Below are 25,000 nucleotides of genomic sequence, written 5' to 3' on the forward strand. Positions count from 1 at the left end.
AAAATAATTGGAATTATCGATTAATTTGTAAATACACCTTTAAAATATTTTACTTAATTTTTTTGGGTATAAATCATAGGATTAAATTATAAATTATTTTTTCAAACACTCTGATGTTACTTTACACAAAGATAAGATGAAAAGAATGAGTAATAAAAAGGGTCATGATAATCTAATCTCACATGTGAGATAATAATGTTTGTAACCATTGGTGATCGTTAGATCTTTTATTCTTTTAGATTATCCGTTTAACTGCATGCTTCATTACTGAAATAAAGAAGAATTTTCTAAATCAATTTCTTGGGACATTTGCTACATAATAATAATAATAATAATAATAATAATAATAATAATAATAATAATAATAATAATAATAATAATAATAATAATAATGATGATGATGATGATGATGATGATGATGATGATGATGATGATGATGATGATGATGATGATAATAATAATGATAATAATAATGATAATGATAATAATAATAATAATAATAATAATAATAATAATAATAATAATAATAATAATAATAATAATAATAATAATAATAATAATAATAATAATAATAATAATAATACACATTTGTACAGCGCTCATTCTCGTGTGAAACACAAGCTCTGGGCACTTTACAATAAAAATTACTGTATCAACTTTGAGTGAAAAAAATGTAATGCAATGAATTCATAGCCAAATCATATAAGTACCTTATACTCATTCTTACTTTCTTTTTTTTTCTGTCTTTCTTTTAGACTGACTGGTGTGTCCCCCTTCTACGGAGAGAAGGTACAGGAGACCTTATCTCACATCCAAACATGCAACTGGCAGATCAACGAACAACTGTTCACCAAACTGTCAGATTCCGCCAAGGATTTTATTCTGAAACTTATTGTCATGGAACCAGAGTAAGATAACTCTAGTGAAAATGAATACAGCATTTTAAAAAAAATGATGAATGAGAAATTTTCTTTATTCATCCGCAAAATAATTTATTCTCCTTTTGTTTGTCCATTTCGAGAAAATAGTCGAATTAACCCTCTCCTTACCAACTATAGGAAAATCGTCACATTCGTTACGATACAACCAACAATTTTCTTATTCAAATTTCTTTTGTACATCATAAAATTTAAAGACAATGAACATAGAGCATGTTTTGCTAAAGAAATTATGTACCGCAAGAACTTTACTGCTATTGTGTTTGAGTGATAAAAAATATTTTTTTTTGTTAGTTGGGTGCAAAGTTTTCCTGAAAATGGCTGATAAGGAAAGAGTTAGTCATAGTTCAAGGCAGACAACGGATGGAAGTTCAATGTCTTATGTATTCTGTAATCTTGAGATTTTTTATTGGGTTTTTCAGTATCTGTGCTCAATGAAGTCAACAAAGATTTTTGTATTCCTACAGAGTATAAGTTTTAAATGATAACTAGAATTATATGCATTATATGTCACCGCATACAACCAACGAAACCAAGTTGAGCAATGCCTCTCTCAAAGTCACAACATGGCTGGTGGAGATGCAGGGCTAGGTTATTCTATAATGACCTACTTTTGCAATCAGTTATTTTGTCTCTTTATATGATATTTTATTTCCATATGACTTAGTGGCTTTTTTCTGGAATAAGAACGTTTTGACTCACTCAGATCCTGCCAAAAGTTTTGGCTGACCGGGAGAGACTGTAATAAGTAGATCACTTGGTTAGCCGACACTGGCCAGTAGCTGAAAATAATTCAGACTGTCTGCTTTCTATTAAATACTATCATGGGCAAATCAAAATTTAAACTTCCTGACCTCCCATAGTGGGCAGGGCGGTACTTACTGTGTCTTCTATACCCTTATATCTGTTTTACAACTTGCTTTTTGTCTTTGTCTTGGAATGAGATTACTTTGTTTTGTCCCGACACTGGCCAGATACCCTGGCTGAGAGGGAAACTGTCAAATGTCTAGTTAGTTTTGTGGAGATGATATTTTTTCCCTTGTAAATCATCTCTCTGTTATGCATTGTATTATGTTTTGTTTACATATTTTATATGATTTATAAACATTTGAGTGTATTCCTCTTAGTGGGGACCTGTGTTTGTATCTGGATAGGCGTCCAGGTGATCTGAAACTAAATACTTTGATAGTTGCTCTTGGAATCTACATCTGTTTCCTATTTGAACCAATTTCCCTTTGTCTTACCTTTTCCTGGGTGCTTTAACTGTAATTCTAGAAGTTGTTACTATCCCAATTTCTTCCTTTTTACTGGCGCTGATATGACCTTAATGCGTTGCAAGCGCCGTAAAACCCTTAAAAACAAAACAAACAAACAAAACGCAATTTTAACAAACAACAATTTGAGACGTTAAATAAAATTTTTGCGTTCTATTAATATTGGTTAAATCTGTTTATTATAATTTAACTTTGACATTTCTCTCATTGTTCTTTTTTTCATTTCATCTATTTAAAGCACTCGTCTGACAATCGAGGCATGTCTTGGACACGAATGGCTTAAGATGGCCGACAAAACAGACTGTCCTTCCATTGACATCACAGCTATCAAGGCATTCCATCAAAGACACCGGGCAGAGGTAAGTACCTTAATTGTGATGTTCTCTTTTTGGACGATGCAAATGGTGGTGCTCGAAGCTCAAAGAAATAAATGACAATGTGAAATTGAATGTAAGCTTCAATTTAATATATGAAAACAGATAAAATGGATGTTTCAGGTTTCCCCTTTATCAACAAAACAGGATGAATGAAACATTAAAACCAAGTTTTTGTTTATTCATCTTAACAACGCCACCACCACATGATCTCATTCATCTGGCGGCGTTTCATTCATCCTGTTTTGTCAGTCATTCATTCCTGGATAAACTGAAATGTAGTAGTTCACAATGAATTAGAATAATTCATACATAGATATTCTGAAAGTATAATAATGGATAATTAGTGAATTAATAATGAATCAGAGTAATTCATAAACATGTAAACTGTAAAATATAATAGTTAATAATCGATTATAGTCATTCAGATCATGCATAGATATTCTGAAAATGTATTTAGTAATTTGGATTCCTGAAGTTCTAATATTTTTTATTATTATGAATGAGATAAAATAAACAGGAGTGAACTATCTGTCCAATGTTAAATGTTATAGTTATCATTTAATGTTTTAACAAGTGCAACTAATTGACAAATTGCCATATTTATAGACAATAAAGATCTATTATTATTATTATTATTATTATTATTATTATTATTATTATTATTATTATTATTATTATTATTATTATTATTATTATTATTATTATTATTGCGGGTGGTTGGATGGGAGCATCACTCTTGAATCATATACCTATGATATTCGCATGGGTGTACGATCCGATAGTGATGTCGTTTCTTCTTCTCTTCACTAGCCTATCCTGCTTCTTTGGTTTGTGATTGTATTTTTGACAGGGGGTATTTTTTTTCTGTAAATCTTCTGCCTGTTTGTTCTTGGTTATTTATAATTTAGCTTATGATATCTTTAGGTTATGATTTTGATTTACATTTGTACTATTTTTGTTAGATTGCTTGTTTTTTTGTTTCAGCGGTCTCTCATATAACCTCAATTGTTTTGGAAGAGACCTAAAGCAACAAACAAACAAACAAAAAAATATTATTATTATTATTATTATTATTATTATTATTATTATTATTATTATTATTATTATTATTATTATTATTATTATTATTATTATTAAACAGTATTATACAAACGATCAATGTTTTTTTTTTCTTTTCTCAGCAACAAGAGTCTAGTGTGAGAGGAGTTGCTTGTCTTCGCAGTCTGCAACGCCTCCTGGACGGCACAGCTGTCCGGCAAGGACTTCAACCGGAGACTGACCCAGAGACTGGAAAGACATTACTACCCGACACAGATGAGTACGGTCAATATCTGGATGAAGAATCCTGGTAAATGTTCATCTCTAAAAACGTCATCATTATTATATATTTATTTATTCATTTGTGTCAGTGCATGACATAATTGATGAAGATGAAGATTTTGGATTTGCATTTTCTAAAAGATCATGCTCCCCAGAGCATTTTAATCTTTATTTGAAGTAAATCGGGTGATTTTTTCATGAATTTATGGTCAGATGTATGGGAAAGGTATCCAGCAACTTTTCTCAAATTTGATACTTTTTCAACTTGACTAACTAAAAATAATTTAGAAGTGAAATTAAGCTTTGATATTTCCCGAAGATGTACAAAAGGGTTGCTTTAATCATGTATGACAAGAACTCATTTTTGATAAAAATTGACACTCTAACTAAACTTGGCTTCGAACCTTTTCACCATCCGACTGATCATGTCATTCACTGTAACATTTAGTAAGATTTGTTTTATTGAGTTCCTTGTAGTTTTGGTTACAAAACCTCACATTGGAAGTTGGTGAAATCCATGTCAGGATGTAGGCATCATCTTACTGTTTTTCATGGGTTTTTAAAGTCAAATTGCGGGTGGTTGGATGGGAGCATCACCCTTGAATCATATACCTATGATGTTCGCATGGGTGTACGATCCGATAGGCGGGTGGTTGGATGGGAGCATCACCCTTGAATCATATACCTATGATGTTCGCATGGGTATACGATCCGATAGTGATGTCGTTTCTTCTTCTCTTTACTAGCCTATCCTGCTTCTTTGGTTTGTGATTGTATTTTTGACAGGGGATATTTTTTTTTCTGTAATTCTTCTGCCTGTTTGTTCTTGGTTATTTATAATTTAGCTTATGATATCTTTAGGTTATGATTTTGATTTACATTTGTACTATTTTTGTTAGATTGCTTGTTTTTTTTTTGTTTCAGCGGTCTCTCATATAACCTCAATTGTGTTGGAAGAGACCTAAAGCAACAAACAAACAAAACAAAAGTCAAATTGTTACTTAATTTATGTTATTTTTAAACTCACCTTTATGTGGTTTAACTCGATAGAATTAATAAAATATTTAGTCCTTCAGAGCCATAAGGCCCGTGGAGCTGGAGTTTATCCCGTTTTTTATAGCGTGCAATTGATTGCCACCCTTTTGATAGGACGCTAGTCTATCGCAAAGTACTTTTCACCAAATCTAACAGACCAGCTACCCAATCACTGTTGTGTGGACTGTGGGGTCAGAAAGAAAAATCTCGAGTGCATCAGAGATTATTACTGGTCCCATTAAGTATGAAGCGAGTGCTCTAACAGTGAGCTTTCGGGAACCCCTAGTCAAAACTGCCTGACTCAAAATTCCATTGATAGGGCTTCTAACAGGTATCTTCTTTACACACATGTTAATGTTATCCAACGCCTCAGTCTTCTATCATGTTGGAGGTAAACAAACGGTTAGAGGGGGTCATAGTGGCTCAGCGGTAAGGTCTTTGCTTCGAACCCGAAAGGTACCGAGTTCGATCACCCGCCGCTGCGCTGTGTGGCCTTGAGCAGCAAGTCATCTCGGCCTAGCTCAATTTGCGGCGCTGCACTGCGGCTGACGCCTGGGTTATTCCAGTCTCCCCTTGGAATAGACCTTAGAGAAAAATTTCCCCTATGGGATGAATAATGGGATTTAAAAATTATAAAATTTTAAAAAATATATTGAAGCTGAGATCAAAACATGATTAATGTTGATTAAAATTGATATACATTTGTCTTTCTTCTCAGGTATGAATGGCAATCAAGACACCAGCAAGGGCCAGATTCTGAGTTATTCCCCCTGAAAGATGCCTCGTACACAGCCAGGGTCAGAGGTTACAAGAGAGCTGCTGGTTCAGTGGATGAGTCATCCATTGTGATAGACAGTGATGACGAGCTCGACCCCACTGATAAAGAAAGGTAATTTTTGTGATACGCATATTTATAAGAGATGGATAGTAAAGAAAAAGATAAAGAAGTTGAGGTGGCATAAATGAGGATGTTGAGATGGTCACTTGGCAAAGAAAAGATAAAGTGAGAAATGAACATATTCGAAGGTTGACTGAAGTGAAGGATGTATCAATAAAGATGAGAGAAGATAGATTGAAATGGTTCGGACATGTAAAGAGACTAGAGAGGGAATACGCGTGAAGGAAAGTATTGGACTTACAAATAACGGGAAAGAGGAAAAGGGGGCGCCCAAAGACTTGATGGTTGGATAGGGTAAAGGACGATATGAATGAACTGGGCCTGGAGGAAGATGATGCTCTGAATCGACTTGCGTGGAGATGTGGCATTCATTATGGTAACCCTGCAAAATGCGGGATAAGCTGAAAGAAGAAGAAGAAGAAGAAGAAGAAGAAGAAGAAGAAGAAGAAGAAGAAGAAGAAGAAGAAGAAGAAGGATCTTAAATAAAAATATCTATGGAAAAAAGTAATAACACAAATGAATATAACAGGTTCAATAGAGGACAAAATACCAAACACGGAAGGCTTCAGTCCCAAGACCCTTCTTCAGTCCCAAGACCTTTCTTCAGTCAATAACGAAAACAATAAAAACAATAAAACAAAAATACATCACTTAAAAACCAGATAGGCGGCAGAGGAGAAAAAAAAAAAAAAGGGGGGGGGGGGGGGGGGGGGGAGCAGAGGAGAAATAAAGAGAGACAGAGAAAACTCTCTCAACTTCTTCATTTTTACTGGCACTGATATGACCTAAATGTGTTGCAAGCGCGTAAAACCTTTAAAAACAAACAAGCAAAGAAGCAACCAGGTTTCTTATCATTACATGTGTTAATTTTTCTCCCCCCAATATCTCCTTTACAATTTAGGATGAGAACGATGAAAGAAAGGAAGTCGATGACTGAAATAGACAGAGAGGAAATTCCTCCGTCTTTGGAGAAAGAATTGGAATGGATGGAGGAGACCAAGAAGAGGAGGAAGTCACGTGACCCTGATGAGTTCAGCTTTTCGTCCAAACGTTCGTCCATTGCCTCCATCTCCACGGATGGTAAGACAACTTGGTTTGTTTTTTTTAAATCGTAGATATCAACAGCTTTATTGATTTCAGTATTATGATGATAATAATCCTCAAAATAATTGTATTATTATTATTATTGTTATTATTATTATTATTATTATTATTATTATTATTATTATTATTATTATTATTATTATTATTATTATTATTATTATTATTATTATTATTATTATTAATATTATTATTATTAATATTATTATTATTAATATTATTATTATTATTATTATTATTATTATTATTATTATTATTATTATTATTATTATTATTGTTATGTTGTTGCTGCTACTGTTGTTGCTACTCTTGTTTTTATCGCTGCTGATGCTACCGCTGATGTTGCTGCTGCTGCTGCTGCTGTCGTTGTTGTTGATGATGATAATGATGATGATGATGGTGGTGGTGATGATGATGATGATGATGATGATGATGATGATGATGATGATGATGATGATGATGATGATGATGATGATGATGAAAACTAATATCCTCTGAATCAGATATGTTTTACAACTCATCCTTTCTAACCGCTTTTTCAAGTTTTATCATTTCCCTCTCAAAAAGTTAACAATTCAGAATATATTTATATATAGATTAATAAATTTATATGGTAGAACTATATAAACATCAAGTAACACACCACCAAAATATTGTCCAGATTGAAATACTCTGTCGAATAAAAAGTATAGAAAATAAGCTGAAAGTTCTGTAAATTGTCTTTTCATGACATTGCAGGTGTCAGTGGACCTGCCTTCAAGGAGAAGCTCCATGACATGGCCTTTGGCGTTGGTGACACAGTTATCCTTAGGTGTGTTGTAGCTGTCCCCCCTACCCCAACAGTTGTTTGGTACAAGAATGAAGAGCTCTTGTCTGAAGGACATCGTCTTAAGGTACAGTCTTTGCTCGATAAGCCGATGTAGATCTGAGTGAACATGTTTGCAGATCTGATAACTGATCGCATTAGGATTAATTTTTTATGGTCTGATGTCACGTCCGTCAACAACGAGCAGCTTGGTTCTAATCAAAGAAAATCGGTACTTTTTATTCTTCATGCTGGCTAGAACTTTTTCACATGTTATGTGATCACAATGTATAAAATTTAAAAAAAATGATTATGTTTTTCTCCTCTGGATTGACTTTTATGCTCGTCTGAGAAGTATTTCATAAGGGCGTCCGCCATTGTTTCATAGTTTAGAACCAGTTACTAAGTTACTATGCGTCATTACGAGTGAAGTGACGTCACGACTGCTGGAGCCTATTATGGGCTTGTTTTTTAACATTGTTGTAATGGACAATACTTTGCGTTGGGCTGAGAGTATTTCCTTTACAATAATGAGCCCAGATCAATTTGGACTATCATGACATGCAAATGAGTACACGTCGATCTAGACCAGTTGCGCAAATACAAATATTATTATTACAAACACAAAAAGTGATTCATAGATATTCATGCCATAATTCTCGGATTTTGGCGAATCACAGAATCGATTTCCTGATTTATATTTGCAAATTTCTCACATTCACCCAGTGGAGGAATAAAAATTGGTACCTCTTGGTTACAAAGCAAAGCCCATAATGCTATACCACATTGCCCATCATATAGAAAGAATGAAGTTGACGTCACTCTGGTCCTTGTTATTGTTTTTTATCATCCGCGTTTATGAGTAATTCTCACTTAACTGTATTAACCAGACTATAAACGCTTAAGGTTACACATCGTTTTGTGTGTTAGTCCGTTATACTTCAGAAGACAATGTTGTGTGCTTCTTAGCCAAGTGCATACTATCAATATGAATTTGCAAGTTTCTGTCCACCACCACCATTTTAATTAGATGTTTGTTGGAATGATAATTTTGTTGTGTGTCATAATATAAGCTAGGCTTCTCACTCTCCATTTCTATGTCTTATAACAACACTAGATGAACCTGGAAGAAGATGGCGAAGCAACTCTTACGATTCGCAATGCCAAACCTTACGATGCTGGTGTGTACAAATGTGTGGGAAGGAACAAATTTGGACGCGTGTCTAACAGAATGAGGTTACGTTTGGGCGGTAAGATTATTTATACAATAAGACAGTAGTAGCTGCGAGGCCTAAGATGCTGCTGCTGAGGAGGAGGAGGAGGAGGAGGAGGAGGAGGAGGAGGAGGAGGAGGATAATAATAATAATACTATGATGATAAAAAATATGATAATAATTAGTATTGTCAACAATAGTAATATTGATAATAAGAGTGTTGAAAGCGTCGTCGTCGTCGCCATCGTCATCACCATTATCACCACCACCACCACCATCATCATCATCATCATCATCATCATCATCATCATCATCATCATCATCATCACAAATATCAAGTATATTACAATAAGGTTTACTGGTTTTAATCAGAATTATTATTTAAAATACATATACGTGAGTTTAGAAGTAAACCATCAAAGTTTTATGACACAATATCACGCCCTCTTTATACATCTTACAATATTTCTTCGTATATTCACAGATGTACCAGGAAGACCAGGAAGGCCTGTAGCCAGCCAAATATCCAGCACAGAAATGGTCATTATTTGGGAAGCACCAAAGTTTGACGGAAACTCCGATATTTTGTTTTACAAGCTGGACTACAAAACGCGTGGTAACCAAAAATTCAAATTTTAGTTTACTACAAACAGTCACTTGTAGAAAACTGATATTATTTGGTTGGTTTTAAAGACAAGTGGGCTGTTCATTTTTCCAAAGAGTGACTTGGGCGTCAATTTGTTTTACTCTATTCAATCTTTTATTTAACTCACTCAATCGATTTTTGCTACTTTTCAAAATTGGAAGAAATGTATTAAAAATGAGCATGTGCATAGATAGTTTTATTCAACATGCAAAACCTTAAAACATAAGCTTTGATACTGCGCCTGTATTTTGTGTGTTTTTTTTTAATGAGATAATTAGGCATGGGGCAAAGGTAACCCAGGTAAACTACGGATATAGTCGGTGTTAGGGTTGAGTGAGTTAAAGATCATTTAAATAATAGTTAACATGAATTGACGACTATGTGTGCTGAACGAAATTTGGCTTGAGCATGTAAGAAAATTGTGAACAAGTGAACACAAGAATTTAGAAAAATTATGAGGTCGCCCCCTTCTTGTTTATATATAGATACAGTCCATTTAATATTGTGGTTTTTATTTCCACAAAAAACCAGCCCAGGAGTTAATGCGGCTATGTGGTCTAGTGGTATGACACTCGCTTTCGGATCCGAAGGTCCTGGGTTCGAGCCTCAGACTCGGCGCATAGTTGAGTCCTTGGAAAAGGCTCTTTACTCACATTCTCTCACGGTACTCAGGTGTAAAATGAGTACCTGGCCGTTGATAGCGTTGTCTTTGTCCGAAAAATTGTAATATCGCCTAACAGGCGTCATGCATGTCCTGTCCTACATGTTAAATGTTGCTGTTGACCAGGGACCCCTTGTAAAGCGCTTTGAGCACATTTAGTGGATATTGCGCTATATAAAGCTAAACAAAGATTTTTAGATAATGACAATGATGGTAATAGTTATGAGATTAGTTTTATTATACTCATTAGTCATGGTGGATTTTAAAAGAAATTTGACAAAACAGTTTTTGAAGCAAGCCATATGCCATCGGGTGTGATCAAAGTACACTTAATTGCACATTATGGGCTCATTGTTGTAATGGAAATCTAAACAAAATGACGGAAAATATTGTCCATTACAACAATGTTTAAACTAGGTAGCTTGGCCCACAAAGGCGTTAGGATGTCAGACCTGTATATATGTACACGTCGGGTGTGATTATTGTAATTGTTTTTTTTTCTATCTTAAAGCTTTCTTTGTTAGTAGACTCAGCTACTTTGGTTATTATAATTAATTTGTATTCACAGAGAAGTGATAAGACATGGAACGAGATAAAAAAAAGTTAGCTCAGGATAGAGAAGGATGGAAACTGTTTGTCTGTGGCCTATACCCTGACCCAGGGTGAAAAAGGCAATGATGATGATTTACAAATTCACAGCTAGACAGTCTTTAAATCAATATTATTTCCTTTTAATTCAGCTAACCCTCGATGGATGACAGCGGCCTACACACCAGAGGAGGCGGCCTTCATCACCAAGCTGGAGTCCGACACTGCTTACATCTTCCGTGTGTCAGCAACCAATAGGATTGGTACCGGCCATTACAGCTGGGCCTCTGTAGAAACTGTTACCAAGAAGGAAGGTAATGCTACTTGTACTACCAAGTCTATAGATATGTCTGTCATTGCTACAGTCAAACCACAACCACAAACACCGCCATCATCATTATCATCATCGTCGTCGTCGTCATCATCATCATCATCATCGTCGTCGTCGTCATCATCATCATCATCATCATCGTCATCATTATCATAATCATCATCATCATCATCATCATCATCATCATCATCATCATCGTCATCATTATCATAATCATCATCATCATAATCATCATCATCGTCGTCGTCGTCATCATCATCATTATCATCACCATCCTCGTCATCATCAATATCATCATCATCATCATCATCATCATCCTTATCATCATCATCATCATCATCATCATCATCATCATAATCATCATCATCATCATCATCATCCTTATCATCATCATCCTTATCATCATCATCATCATCATCATCATCATCATCATCATCATCATCATCATCATCATCATCATCAAAATCGGGTTGCTGCATATCCCTCTATTGACATTTCACCATAATTTAATTCACTTTTTTAAAAGATCCTCCATTTTCAGCCCTTTAAGTCTCGTTTCCTGTTTATATTCACGTAAATCAACGGTGTCATTTAACGATATATATAGAATTTACGTTACAAACCATATACATAGCTTTATTTTCATTTTATCCTTTGCGCAGGTTCCCTGTCCATAACAACAGACAATTATTTGGATCTCAACGTGCTTCAAGAACAGCAACATATGGAGCAGCCAGGCTTGCCCACGGAGTTTGACGACATCATCACTGAGGAAGAACTCAAAGCTGCCCAGGCTGAGATAGCTGTTCAAAAAGCACAGCCAGATTCAATGTTCAACATTGGCACTACCTTATACAAGTAGGTATTCGGGCTCCATGGTCTTGTTTTGAAGCTTGTTCAAATCCTGCAGGAAACGAAAGAAAAAAAATGAGTTTTTATAAAACGCAATATCCACTCGAAGTCTCAAAGCACTTCACAAGGCCAACAGCAACACTTAACATGTGGGATATTACATTTTTTCGTACAGAACAACGCTGTTCACGACATTTTACACCTAAGTACAGTAACAGAATGTGAGTGAAGAGCACCATTCCAAGGACTCAACTATGCGTCGAGCGAGGCTCAAACCCAGGACCTTCCGATTTGAAAGCGAGTGACATACCACTAGACCACATAGCCGCGAAGACTGAATATTACGGAATTATATCTCCTTCATTTGAGACAAGCATGATTGTCATAAAACTTTAAAACATTCTACATTGACGGAATTATTTAATCGGAATACTTATCTTGATAACTGAGTGGGGTTCCTGACCTCCCATAGTCGGCAGGGAGGTACTTACTGCATCTTCTATTCCCCTATAGCTGTTTTCCAACATGTTTTCTGTCTTTGTCTTGGAATGAGATTACTTGGTTATGTCCTTGGCCTTGCCGGATATCCTAGCTGGGAGGGAAACGGTCAAATGTATCGTTAGTTTTGGGAGATGATATTTTCCCCTTGTAAATCATCTCTCTATTTTGTATTGTATTATTTTTTCTTTTACATATATACAATTTGTAAATATTTGAGCATCTTCCTCATCGTAGGGACCTGTGCTTGTGTCTAGATGATACATTAAGACGATCTGAAACTAAGTACACTGATTGTATGCTCTTGGAAACTACATCTGTCCCCTATTTGACCAATTCCCATTTGTCTTAATTTTTCCTCGTCCTTTTAATTGTACATCTAGAATGTTTTTACAAACCAATTTTCTTCCTTTTTACTGACGCTGATAATATGACCTAAACGTGTTGCAACCGCCGTAAAATCCTTAAAAGCAAACCAAACTTATCTTGATAATATACTTGTGTGTCTACTCCACAGGGGCAAATTCTATGAAGATAAAGCCGTAACCCTTCCATCCCAGAACGACAAGCCTTTCATTCTCCGTACCATTCACTCAACCAAAGACATCGCCACAGAAGAGTTTGAGAAACTCAAGTCTCTGTGTCACGAACGAGTGTGGAGAATCTCCCACTGCTTCGAGGCTGAAGAGCGGCTCCATTTTGTTTTGGATCACATCGAGTCAGATCACGTGGCCCGCCATCTTTCTCACAGACGGAAGTACACAGAGAATACAGTGGCTGTTATTATCAGACAAGTAAATAGAAGGAACAAAATTGACAATTGTTATTGTTTTTATATAGCCTTTTAGCTGGTTATTCTTTCTAAATTCTATCAATCATATTATAAACGTTTAAAGGTTACACATAATTTTGTGTGTTGGTACGTTATATCCAGCTGGCAGATGTGAGTGTTTTACCTAACAGCATAGCATCAACATCCTTATTGATAGTGGGCTTCTAATAAGATCTTCTATTTTTCTGTATCTTTTTTTTTATTTCTATCCATGTGCTTCGGGCTGGATTCGTGTCCACAAAGAAACTGGAAGACCAAAGAATATCATAGGCAATGATGTTTTCATAAATATATCCATTTAGTCTATATTTACTATTATCACGTTTGAATGCATTCTGTGACTATGCAAACGCCATATAACTTTTTAAAAACATATAATTAACATAGTAGATAGGTATGGCTGATTTTAATAATAATAATAATAATAATAATAATAATAATAATAATAATAATAATAATAATAATAATAATAATAATAATAATAATAATAATAATAATAATAATAACAATAATAATAAAGATAAAATAATAATAATAATAATAATAATAATAATAATAATAATAATAATAATAATAATAATAATAATAATAATAATAATAATAATAATAATAATAATAATAAAGTTTATTTGTATAGGGCCCAATCCTGTTGACAAAACAGCTCCAGGCGCACAAAATTGTAAAACATCATTATAAACATTTTTGTACACACACCCATTTATCCAAGCGCGACCACACACATACACTCACAACAACAAATACACCAAAAGGTGCATATGCATACAGAGATTTATTGAATAAAAATCATATCATGACACTTAACAATAATGGCAGGTGAAGGGAGATTATACGTATTATGTCATGAGAATTAATTCTGATGTAACAAATGATGCGTTGGTAATTCTTGTAAGTCCCACCTTTTTGTGTTAATACTTTTATTTCCAGGTGCTGTTTGGACTAGAGTATCTCCACAGACAAGAGATTGCCCATCTCAACCTTCAACCTGCATCTGTTCTGGTGTTCAAGAGAGAAGGTCCTGAGATTAAACTGGCAGATTTCTCTTGCGCCAAGAAGATCTCAAGTCAAGACGGAGAGGTTGTCCCTCGGGTGGGGCATGCGGAGTTCATCGGTAATCATGTCAGATAGATTCAAGTGGCATTTTTACACTTTAAAGCTTTAGAGTTTTTATATAGCGCAATATCCACTAAACGTGATCAAGGCGCTTTACAAATGGTCCCTAACCAACAGCAACACGTAACATGTAGAACGAGACATGTTAGGCGATATCACATTTTTTCCCCAACAGAGACAACGCCGTTGACGGCCAGTACCTGTTTTACACCTGAATATGATGAGAGAATGTGAGTAAAGTGTCTTTTCCAAGGATTCAACTATGCGCTGAGCGAGGCTCCAACCCAGGTCTTTCCGATCCGAAAGAGAGTGTCATATCACGTAGACCACATAGCCGCTCTTAATGTGACTTTGTATATACACATAGTTGAGTCCTTGGAAAAGGCTCTTTGCTCACATGATCTCTCACCGTACTCAGGTGTAAAATGAGTACCTGACTGTTAAAAGCATTGTCTCTGTCGGAAAAAAAATGTATTATCGCCTAACAGGCGTCATGCCTCTTTCTACGTGTAACGTGTTTCTGTTGGTCAGGGACCCTCTGTAAAACGCTTTGAGCACGTTTAGTGGATATTGCGCTATATATAAAGGCTCAAGTTAAAGCACAAGCTCGAGTTCGCAATTCAATATTATTTTCAATATCCATTCACAATCATATTTAAAAAAAAAACCCTCTATTTTTTTCAGCACCTGAAGTTGTTGTCGAGGACTTGGTAGGGTTCGCTGCCGATGTCTGGGGTGTTGGAGTGCTGATGTTCGTGCTGTAAGTAATTATCCTCCTAGGGAAATTTATTGTTATCAAAGCTAAATATTAATCGTTAAATCTAGTCTTACGCTGGTTTATGATGATATTGAGTAATGCCTATTTAATTTTGTCTCTCCCATAATAACATGGGGTCCCGATAGCTCAGTTGGTAGAGCACTCGCTCCACATACAAAGGGACCAAGATCGATCTCGGGTACAGTTGAGATTTTTTTTGACCACCCCCCCCACCCTTGTCCACCCAGCAGTGAATAGGTAGTTGAGTTGGGCGGAAAGTACTTTGCGATAGACTAGCGTTCTGTCCAAAGGATAGCAAGCGATTACTATTGTTCGTTTCACGCTATAGAAACCGGGATAAACACTGGTTCCATTGGGTCAAAGGTTCTGAAGGACTCTTATAATAGTATAAACATATCTACTACAGTAGTAGTAGTAGTAGCAGCAGCAGCAGCAGCAGCAGTAATAGTAGCAGTAGTATAGTAGTAGTAGTAACAGTAGTAGTAGTAGTAGTAGTAGTAGTAGTAGTAGTAGTAGTAGTAGTAGTAGTAGTAGTAGTAGTAGTAACAGTAGTAGTAGTAGTAGGAGTAGGAGTAGGAGTAGGAGTAGTAGTAGTAGTAGTAGTAGTAGTAGTAGTAGTAGTAGTAGTAGTAGTAGTAGTAGTAGTAGTAGTAGTAGTAGTAGTAGTAGTAGTAGGAGGAGGAGGAGGAGGAGAGGAGTAGTGGTAGTAGTAGTTTTAGTTGTAGTAGTTGTTGCATTATTTTTTTGTTTTAGTCGTAGTTGTTATTGTTTTTATTGTTCTTCTTGATGTTTTAGTACATGAATCGGTTTTAAAGTTTATTTGCAACAATATTTCTATTATATTTGATATTGAAAAAAGTCCTATAATACTTGAACATGAACTTAAAATGTTAACTCTGTTGTCCAGGTTGAGTGGTTTGTCTCCATTCAAAGGGGACAATGACGTGACAACCCTGGTCAACGTGGCTTTCAACCGTTACGATGCTGCCGACTTGTACGAGAACATCACCACAGACGCTCTCAAATTTTTGTACAAGGTCGTGAAGAGAATACCCAGGTATGGTTTATATACATTGTAATTTGTGATCAATTGACTCAAACTTGTATCACGTCGGATGGTGCTGATGCATAAATCTTCAGCTAAACTTAACTGATAAAATTTATTTGGGTTAAAGTAAATTGATTTGGTAGAGTGAGTTTAGTTTCTTAGAGTTCAAAGAGCTCAGGATGTATGAAAAATTACCGACGAATGAGGTGTTAACAATGCCATTGCCACATTATCTCATTCGTCTGTAGTGTTTCATTCTCTCGGAGGACACACCTCTCAAAATTTAAGGAAGGACTTTTTCATCTTACGCAGAGAGTAGAAAATTGATCCACGCATATAGATAGTATGCAGACGACGTCACTCAGGCCTTTGTTATTGTTTTTGCCATCCGCGTTTGTGAGTTGTTCTCACTAAACTGTATTAACCAGACTATAAAAGTTCATGGTTACACAGAGTTTGTGTGTTGGTCCGTTATACTTCCGGATGGCAATGTTGTGAACTCCTTGGCCAAGCGCATTCTATCTATATTGCACAGAACCTTTCATTGACTAGTCTTGCTGATAAAAAGATATGGTTAGAAGTCAAGGAATGGCAATTATGATCTCATCACGAACACGATGTACAAATTTTTGAAAATTGAAATTTTCTTTTATATAGCGCATTATCTACTAAACGTGCTAAAAGCGCTTTACAAGGGGTTCCAACAGCAACATATAACATAAAGAACGAGACATGACGCCTGTTCGGCGATAATACAATTTTTTAGACAGAGACAATGCTGTTAACGACCAGGTACTCATTTTACACCTATGTATGGTGAGCGAATGTGAGTAAAAAGTCTTTTCCAAGGACTCAACTATGAGCAGAGCGAGGCTCGACCCAGGATCTTCCGATCCAAAAGCGAGTGTCATACCACAAGACCACATATCCATATTTCATCATCTTTAAAAAATCTTCGTCCACCAGAAACCGTCTTACAGTTCAAGAGTGTCTTGAACACAAGTGGCTTCAGATGACAGACAAACTGACCAAAGACAAAGACAGCACGGTATTCCTGTCAAATACGCTGGCTACGTTCGTACAAGAATACGACAGCAGTAGACAACGAGATGACTTCCAGCAAGACTTTCGTAACGTTGACCTGCCCATCAAGATGGCAACCATACCTTCCCCTGAGGAGAGAGCCCGTCTTAGAGAGGAGGCAAACAGAAAACTGGTACGTGAGAATTCCTTTTGTGGTTGATTATTTCCAAATATTTAAAATTCAACTGTATCTGATTAATAGAATTGTGGGTCCTGATAGTTCAATTGGGGGGGGGGGGCACTCTATACTCCTTTAAAGGAGTCATTATTAAAATATTCTCCTAGTATCTCGATTTAACCAGGAAAGTTTGAGTACCTAGTCTGTTTAAATCTTGCCGACAGCAATATAAATATTATACTGATGTCCTATCCACTGGATAACAATCAATTCTATATTACATCCTTTAAACACGAACGATACCGGTATAAACTCACAGCTCTATTGGGATTATGCCTGCCAAAGACTGATCATGCTTTTGAAAAATGGTCACATTCTTTAGGGCTTACTTTCCCAGAGCAACCATGACTAACTATGCTTTCTTTAAAGCTCTCTCCTTACCACGCATAGGAAAATCGTCACATTCGTTACGATACAGCCAACATTGTTCTCATACACATCACAAAATTGACACTTTGTGTTATACAGCTCGAATAAAATTGACCGAATAAAATTATGTGTAGAATTAAGCATGTATCTATGTGCTTCTTGCATTTTTGACTGAGGAAAAAAGTCGTTTTGTGTTGGATGGGTAGGACGTTTCATGATAATTCAGAGAATGGCATTGGTAAGGAGAGAGTTAAACCATGTAGAGGAATTGTTAGCGCTGCAGTTGACTTTCAAAAATAGGAAGCAGTATGCTGAGTTAAGAAAATAATGAAAATAAGTACAGACCCTAATTTTCTTCGCTTGTGTATAGTGTGGAATTTTTCTCCTCTGCTTTGCAATACGATTGTCTTTCCAACTGAGATGGCTCCTTTTCTTTTTGATTTATTTCGCTTATAAAAATTGCTTTTATAAATATGAAATAAGGCATGGACTATCAATTATTTCTATTGCGCCTTTTTAAACACTGCTTTGCTTTCCTTTTCTTTAACTTTGTCTGTATATTTTGAAATTTGAATTTGAACAAATATTTTTCTTGTGTGGCCTTTTGTAGTTTATACGGCAGATTACTAAATTCGATGTTATTTGAAACACTTTGTGTCTTTATAAAGATTGGCTTTAGATTTTACTTCAGATATAATTCATTTTCTAGGCTGTACAAAGGGCAATGCGTTCCACCACGCCCTTGAGGAAACCTTCAATAAGTTTGGTGGATAGACTTCAAATGAAAGCAGATAAATTAGCTGCCGAGACTGTGAAGAGGAAAGCAGATGTCAAAGTAAGACAGGAAGAACAACTAGCTAGGATCGAAAGAATGAAAGATCAGATCTCTACAGTAGAAGAAAGTTCTATGTCTACCAGTTCTGTGGTTGTTTCGAAAACTGGATCGGTAACTTCTACTGTAACCACAGTAGAAAAGAAAGAATTAACATCTACAAGACTCACGGAAGACCAAACTGATTCCTCAAAGATAACCGAGAAGAAGGAGTCCAAGAAAGTTGAAGAATCTGCTACGAAATCTGAAGCAGGAATACAAAAAATGGCAAAGGAAGTTGTGGATGCCGCCATGTCGGAAGCTCTGGATTTATCCACTGCATCCACTGATGACTCTAAACAAACGCAGTGAGAAGAAATATGGAACAGCTTACCAGAAGAACATTTACTGGTAAAGTAACACGTTTGGAGTGCGTTTTGGTTTGATGTGATTTTTGAATACCACTCATTTCTTTGTCACCGTTTGTAGTGAACCATACCTCTTTAAACTTTTAAAGTGTGTTTTCTTTGCAACCCTCTGCAACTACGCGTCATTTGCCTGTTTATTGTGCATATCCAGACTTTTACACTTCTTCTGTTGAGGTTTACTATGTAGTATGCAATCATCATGATTCAAAACAAACACAATAAATGAAATGAGGAACAGATTTACAGGTTGAGTAACGATTTTTGCAGTGTGACTTGGTACTGATTTAATTCCGACCTCTACTTTTGAAATGAGTTTTCTTCGCTGACCAAAAAAAAAAAAAAAAAAAAAAGAAAATGGATCATTATATGTCTTGTTTATTGTGAGTATCTAAACTTCTGAATGTATTATATATTATTTACTTTTAATGTGTGATATGCTGTGTTGATTATTTGGCATCCCACAACGTCACTTTTGGTCTCTTATCTTATCTTACTGAAGGCTTAATAGGAATAATCCTTTACATGGCTTATACAATAGTTTATAATCACAGAAGCTCATATAGCTTGCAGATATAATTGTATTTGCATCCATTTTAGGGATATTTTAACTATCAATTTATTTAATATTCTTTTCAGTTTCATCAATGATATTATTTAAATGACACCTACCGTCTATATATAATTCATTATAAATTATAGAAAGATCCTACTTTACTTGAATCCTAGAATTTACATTGACAAGGAGTACCACGTCACCTGACTTAAACCCAAGAAAAGACTCTGTTAGTTAAAACCACCAAAGTAAAAAAGTACATAAATCAAGAAATAAAAACAAAAAATGTTATGTTACTGTTTTTAGAATATCAAAGCAAAAATGCAGTCGAATGTTAATAATAATAATAATAATAATAATAATAATAATAATAATAATAATAATAATAATAATAATAATAATAATAATAATAATAATAATAATAATGATAATGATAATAATAATATGATGATGATGATGATGATGATGATGATGATGATGATAATGATGATGATGATGATGATGATGATAATGATAATGATAATAATATTGATAATAATAATAATAATAATAATAATAATAATAATAATAATAATAATAATAATAATAATAATAATAATAATAATAATAATAGTAGATGATGATGATGATGATGATGATGATGATGATGATGATGATGATGATGATGATGATGATGATGATGATGATGATGATATACACAATGTTACATAATACCTTGTGATTTGATCACCACATTGATACATATTCTTCTGTGGAATGTTTATTTACTTTTCCATCAGACACGTTCAACATACCCCCCCCCCCCTCCCCCCCCCCTCGACATATTCAATTACTTATATGACATAATAATGTATAAAACATGCACACTTTTTTCGTTGTTGACACATTTCACATCTCAGCCGTTATAGATAGTATGCGCTTGGCTTAGAAGCTCATAACATTGCCATCCGGAAGTATAACGGACCAACACACAAAACGGTGTGTATCCATAAACGTTTATAGTCGGGTGAGCATTACTCATAAACGCGGATGGCAAAAAACAATAACAAAGACCTGAGTGACGTCATCTGCATACTATCTATAGGCTTCTTGAATTCTTGCCTTCTCATTTTGAATAAGTTTCCATTCAGCTACAGTGCGACCTTGTTAGCTCCACATTTGGGAAGGTTCTCGAATTTTAATGAAGACGAGAGTTCAAGAATCCTTTTATTACATGTGCGGCTAAGAGGTCTTGTGGTACGACACTCGCTTTCGGATCGGAAGGTCCTGGGTTCGAGCCTCGCTCGGCGCATAGTTGAGCCCTTGGAAAAGGCTCTTTACTCACATTCTCTCACCGTACTCATGTGTAAAATGAGTACCTGGCCGTTCACAGCGTTGTCTCTGTCCGAAAAAAATGTAATACCGCCTAACAAGCGTCATGTCTTGTCATGTCCTACATGTTGTGTTGCTGTTGGCCAGGGACCCATTGTAATTTGCTATGCGCACGTTTAGTGGATTTTGCCCTATATAAAAGCTCAATTTTACAAAAACAGCAACCATTCTGTTTTAGATTAATCAATTTTGTTTGTCTTATTGTCCTCCGGCAATGTCCTAACTTACCCCGTCCTCTTTTTTTACACTCCAACAACTAATACAATGAATCGGAAATTTAACTCAATATAGATGTGAATTTATTCTTGAATGAAATTGTTACTCTTAGCAATAAAAAGTACAAGACTATAAAAATAAAATTAGATAAAATCAAAATCATTATCATATTCGCACGACAATGCCTTCACAAAGATTTTTTTTTTTTGATATCATGCGAATAGCATGATATGGAGAGAAAGATAAAGGAAGTAAATGTGACTCCTATTAAATAAGGGAACAACACAAAACAAACGGCGGGTGGTTGGATGGGAGCATCACCCTTGAATCATATACCTATGATGTTCGCATGGGTGTACGATCCGATAGTGATGTCGTTTCTTCTTCGCTTTGCTAGCCTATCCTGCTTCTTTGGTTTGTGATTGTATTTTTGACAGGGGATATTTTTTTTCTGTAAATCTTCTACCTGTTTGTTCTTGGTTATTTATAATTTAGCTTATGATATCTTTAGGTTATGATTTTGATTTACATTTGTACTATTTTTGTTAGATTGCTTGTTTTTTTTTTGTTTCAGCGGTCTCTCATATATCCTCAATTGTGTTGGAAGAGACCTAAAGCAACAAACAAAACAAAAAACAAAAAACAAAACAAAACAAACGACGTTTTAGCCTTTGGCCTTTTTCAAGTAAACACTCATATTTACTCCCTTTATCTTTCTCTCCATTTTATTGACTCATTTAGGCATCTCTAGTTTTTGAATATCATAATACTTTTCTTGTCATTATTTATTTATTTACTTATGAAGCAAAGTCTATTGCATTTTATAACATCCTTTATGTCAACAATATACATTAGATGATAATAGCGATAAACGATGATAAAAACAGGTAGAACCTGTCTTTATACTAACTAATATTTCCATGTTGTCATATTTGATTTTGCAGAAAACCTGAAGCAACAAGACATATTCAAGTAATTCACCTGATTGTCAAGTCGCCATTGTAATGGAAGTTTTAATCTTCGGCTAGTTTGTCACCATCATTTCTGTTGATTATACTGAATATATTTGATGACAACCGTTGTTAATGTAGATACCCAACCAGTGTTGTTTAACATAAAATGTCCGTCCTATTTAAAACCGCTTTTCTGGTACCCCAAGAAGCTTTTATATAGTTGACCTTATGGTTATTGCGACCATCTACATAGCTATAACGGCTATATTACATTATATTATATTATATTATATTATATTATATTATATTATATTATATTATATTATATTATATTATATGCCATCCAACGTTCTGAGAAACAATTCTAATTGGCAACTTTCCATCCAAAACTTAACTACAGGTGGTCGCTGTATTCAAATTTGATAGTATTCGTAGTGCATTACTTTTTTTCCCTTGCACTAAAACGTCTACCTTTCCGAATTTGTTTGGAATAAAGCGCAATAAATATGAGCGTCTTAATCTCTCCCAATTATTTTTTGTATTATGAGTTTAGGTAGATAGGTCAGAAAACATTGTCTTTTGTAATAGTTGATTTGTATCAGTTGTAAATAAAACTTGACACATAAAAGGTTGCAATAATACATAGAATAGGAAATTTAGCAGAACGAAAATGTGCATCCTTTTCCCCCTTTTGCACAGTTCTCTGTTAATTTGAATTTCCAATATTATTTATTTCTTAATTGTATTCTATAATTTGGATTTTTTTATAAAATGCTCTTCCTTTCATGTAACATTGATTACATTCTTTGTGTGTACGCAAAGTTGTATCGTTTGTTGATTACATCTGGTATGTGCAATATGTGTAACCCAAATGTACGAGTAAATGTTTCTACTTTGGAACATTTGACGTGTTTCATTCGCAAAAACTGTGCAATAATTTTACAAACACTATGAGGACACTTCAAAAACTCACTTATTTAAGGAGATTCTGGTTTCACATAGATTTAATTCCCAAGATAACACACCGTGGGCCTATCTCCTCAAAAGGTACATGATCAAACAATTAGAAGTGGTTTGAACTATTTTGACATGTTTAAAACATTTTAAAATGACACCACATCGCTAGAGAGTTTTTATTGTCATCTATTTTTATTGAGGACGATTGATGTTTTCTCCGTGAAAAAGACTAGGTTTTAACCCTTTTCTTACCAGCTATTTTCAGAAGTTTTCCAAAAATTTCACACCCTCCCAACACAAAAATAACATTTTCTTACTCAAACAGAAAAGCAACAAATACATTCTATGATATTGATCAGCAAAAATGAACTCGACAAAACAGTGTCACGTTTTTATAGCTATAATAAAACATTTTTCTTTAAATTGTGTGATTTACAAAATAAATCGGAATGATAAAAGTGCTGGTTGGATCGTAACGAATGTGACGATTTTCCTATGGTTGGTAAGGAGAGGGTTAAATAAAGTGTACATTGTTTGATTGAATCTATTTTCCTATTTATTTCAAGAGTCTTTGACTCTGCTTGCTGTGATTCAGGGATTAGTTATGGTGGATTTCATTCATCTCTTTTATATTCAATTCTTCACGCATGTTTGTCTCCGTTTTCATGTGTGTAACTATAATTTGTCAAAATGTAAATGTGATTATATCTATATCTATGCAGTATTCATACGTATATCCAGCATGTCTAGAAGTTTAGAAACGTTTGCGGTTTATGTAAGGAATAGAACGAGATTAAGTTTAGGTATCTAGGGCTTTTGTTTGAGTCATTGCCGAGCTCTTGCAGCACATGCAGCCAGCCGTATGACGTACCGATCACATGATCAGCTAATTATAGTATGGGGTGGGATTCTACGTGACGTGAACGCATTAAATGGCGGTATCTTTGAATTAAAAAAAACATTTTGTTGTGTACATGTAGAAAAGATTCAGCCATATTAAAGGAGGCCTACATGTGATAATTAAGTGATGCTGCTTACGGCTTGTGTTGTACTAATCATTCAATGTTCGTTGGAGACATTTCAGTCATAATTTAAATGAATTAGTTCTACTCAGTTGAAATAACTTACTATAATCATATCATCATTATACAAATACATTGTGTAATCTTTGTTGAATTATCACATCTGTATAGCTAAAATACCAAGCACGATAAGCATTTATGTCAGTGAAACTGCTTCGTATATTACGTATTTGTGATTGATTCAATTCCAATACTTTGTTTCCTCGAGTTTAGGATTATTCTTTGACGAATTTAAAAAATCATGTTACCAAAAGAATCGTTTCACGATCAAATCTTCCTCCAGCCAACAAATGATATAAAAAAGCAATTTTTGTTATACAAGATGAAAAATATCCACGAGACTTCAGCAGAGCTGTCATTTTTCTGGATATTTTTTTAGTCTTTCGCTATACATTGCTTTTGGCGATGGCTGAAGAAAGACTTCCGAATCAAAATTTCCTTTTTAAAGATAATAATTTCCATAATTTATTGATGCTGTTAAATCAGTATTTAGGTCATTCAATATCGAGTTGCCTTTGTGTATAGTCTACTGTGTCCACGCTTGTGTAATTAGTTTATGTTTGAAATCGTGTGCTTTCACTTAATGTTTTACGACACCAAACCTTTTTAAGATAAGTATGACATTTGCGTATGGCAGAGGCTGACAAAATGGTATTGTATTACAATTCAGTG

The 25,000-nt window shown here is 34.8% G+C and overlaps 1 protein-coding gene across 2 annotated transcripts in view; it reads left to right on the forward strand.

The window, feature by feature from the left end:
• Nucleotides 1-22,413, forward strand: part of LOC144958557 (twitchin-like) — a 192,940-nt gene extending 170,527 nt beyond the window's left edge. For both annotated transcript variants that reach the window (XM_078890618.1, XM_078890619.1), the window contains 17 exons: nucleotides 756-908; nucleotides 2,451-2,571; nucleotides 3,771-3,937; nucleotides 5,663-5,833; nucleotides 6,744-6,922; nucleotides 7,682-7,836; nucleotides 8,866-8,998; nucleotides 9,447-9,578; nucleotides 11,010-11,171; nucleotides 11,851-12,046; nucleotides 13,056-13,332; nucleotides 14,316-14,499; nucleotides 15,186-15,261; nucleotides 16,187-16,336; nucleotides 17,294-17,543; nucleotides 18,667-19,179; nucleotides 22,281-22,413. In XM_078890618.1, the coding sequence (XP_078746744.1) occupies nucleotides 756-908; nucleotides 2,451-2,571; nucleotides 3,771-3,937; nucleotides 5,663-5,833; nucleotides 6,744-6,922; nucleotides 7,682-7,836; nucleotides 8,866-8,998; nucleotides 9,447-9,578; nucleotides 11,010-11,171; nucleotides 11,851-12,046; nucleotides 13,056-13,332; nucleotides 14,316-14,499; nucleotides 15,186-15,261; nucleotides 16,187-16,336; nucleotides 17,294-17,543; nucleotides 18,667-19,140 (2,980 nt within the window). In that variant the 3' untranslated portion in view covers nucleotides 19,141-19,179; nucleotides 22,281-22,413. The remainder of the gene's footprint in view (nucleotides 1-755; nucleotides 909-2,450; nucleotides 2,572-3,770; nucleotides 3,938-5,662; nucleotides 5,834-6,743; nucleotides 6,923-7,681; nucleotides 7,837-8,865; nucleotides 8,999-9,446; nucleotides 9,579-11,009; nucleotides 11,172-11,850; nucleotides 12,047-13,055; nucleotides 13,333-14,315; nucleotides 14,500-15,185; nucleotides 15,262-16,186; nucleotides 16,337-17,293; nucleotides 17,544-18,666; nucleotides 19,180-22,280) is intronic.
• Nucleotides 22,414-25,000: the final 2,587 nt, after the last annotated feature.

The sequence above is a fragment of the Berghia stephanieae genome, chromosome 13 (assembly GCF_034508935.2).
Source record: "Berghia stephanieae isolate SIO BIC M18660-M18661 chromosome 13, UCSD_Bste_1.3, whole genome shotgun sequence".
Taxonomy (NCBI): domain Eukaryota; kingdom Metazoa; phylum Mollusca; class Gastropoda; order Nudibranchia; family Aeolidiidae; genus Berghia; species Berghia stephanieae.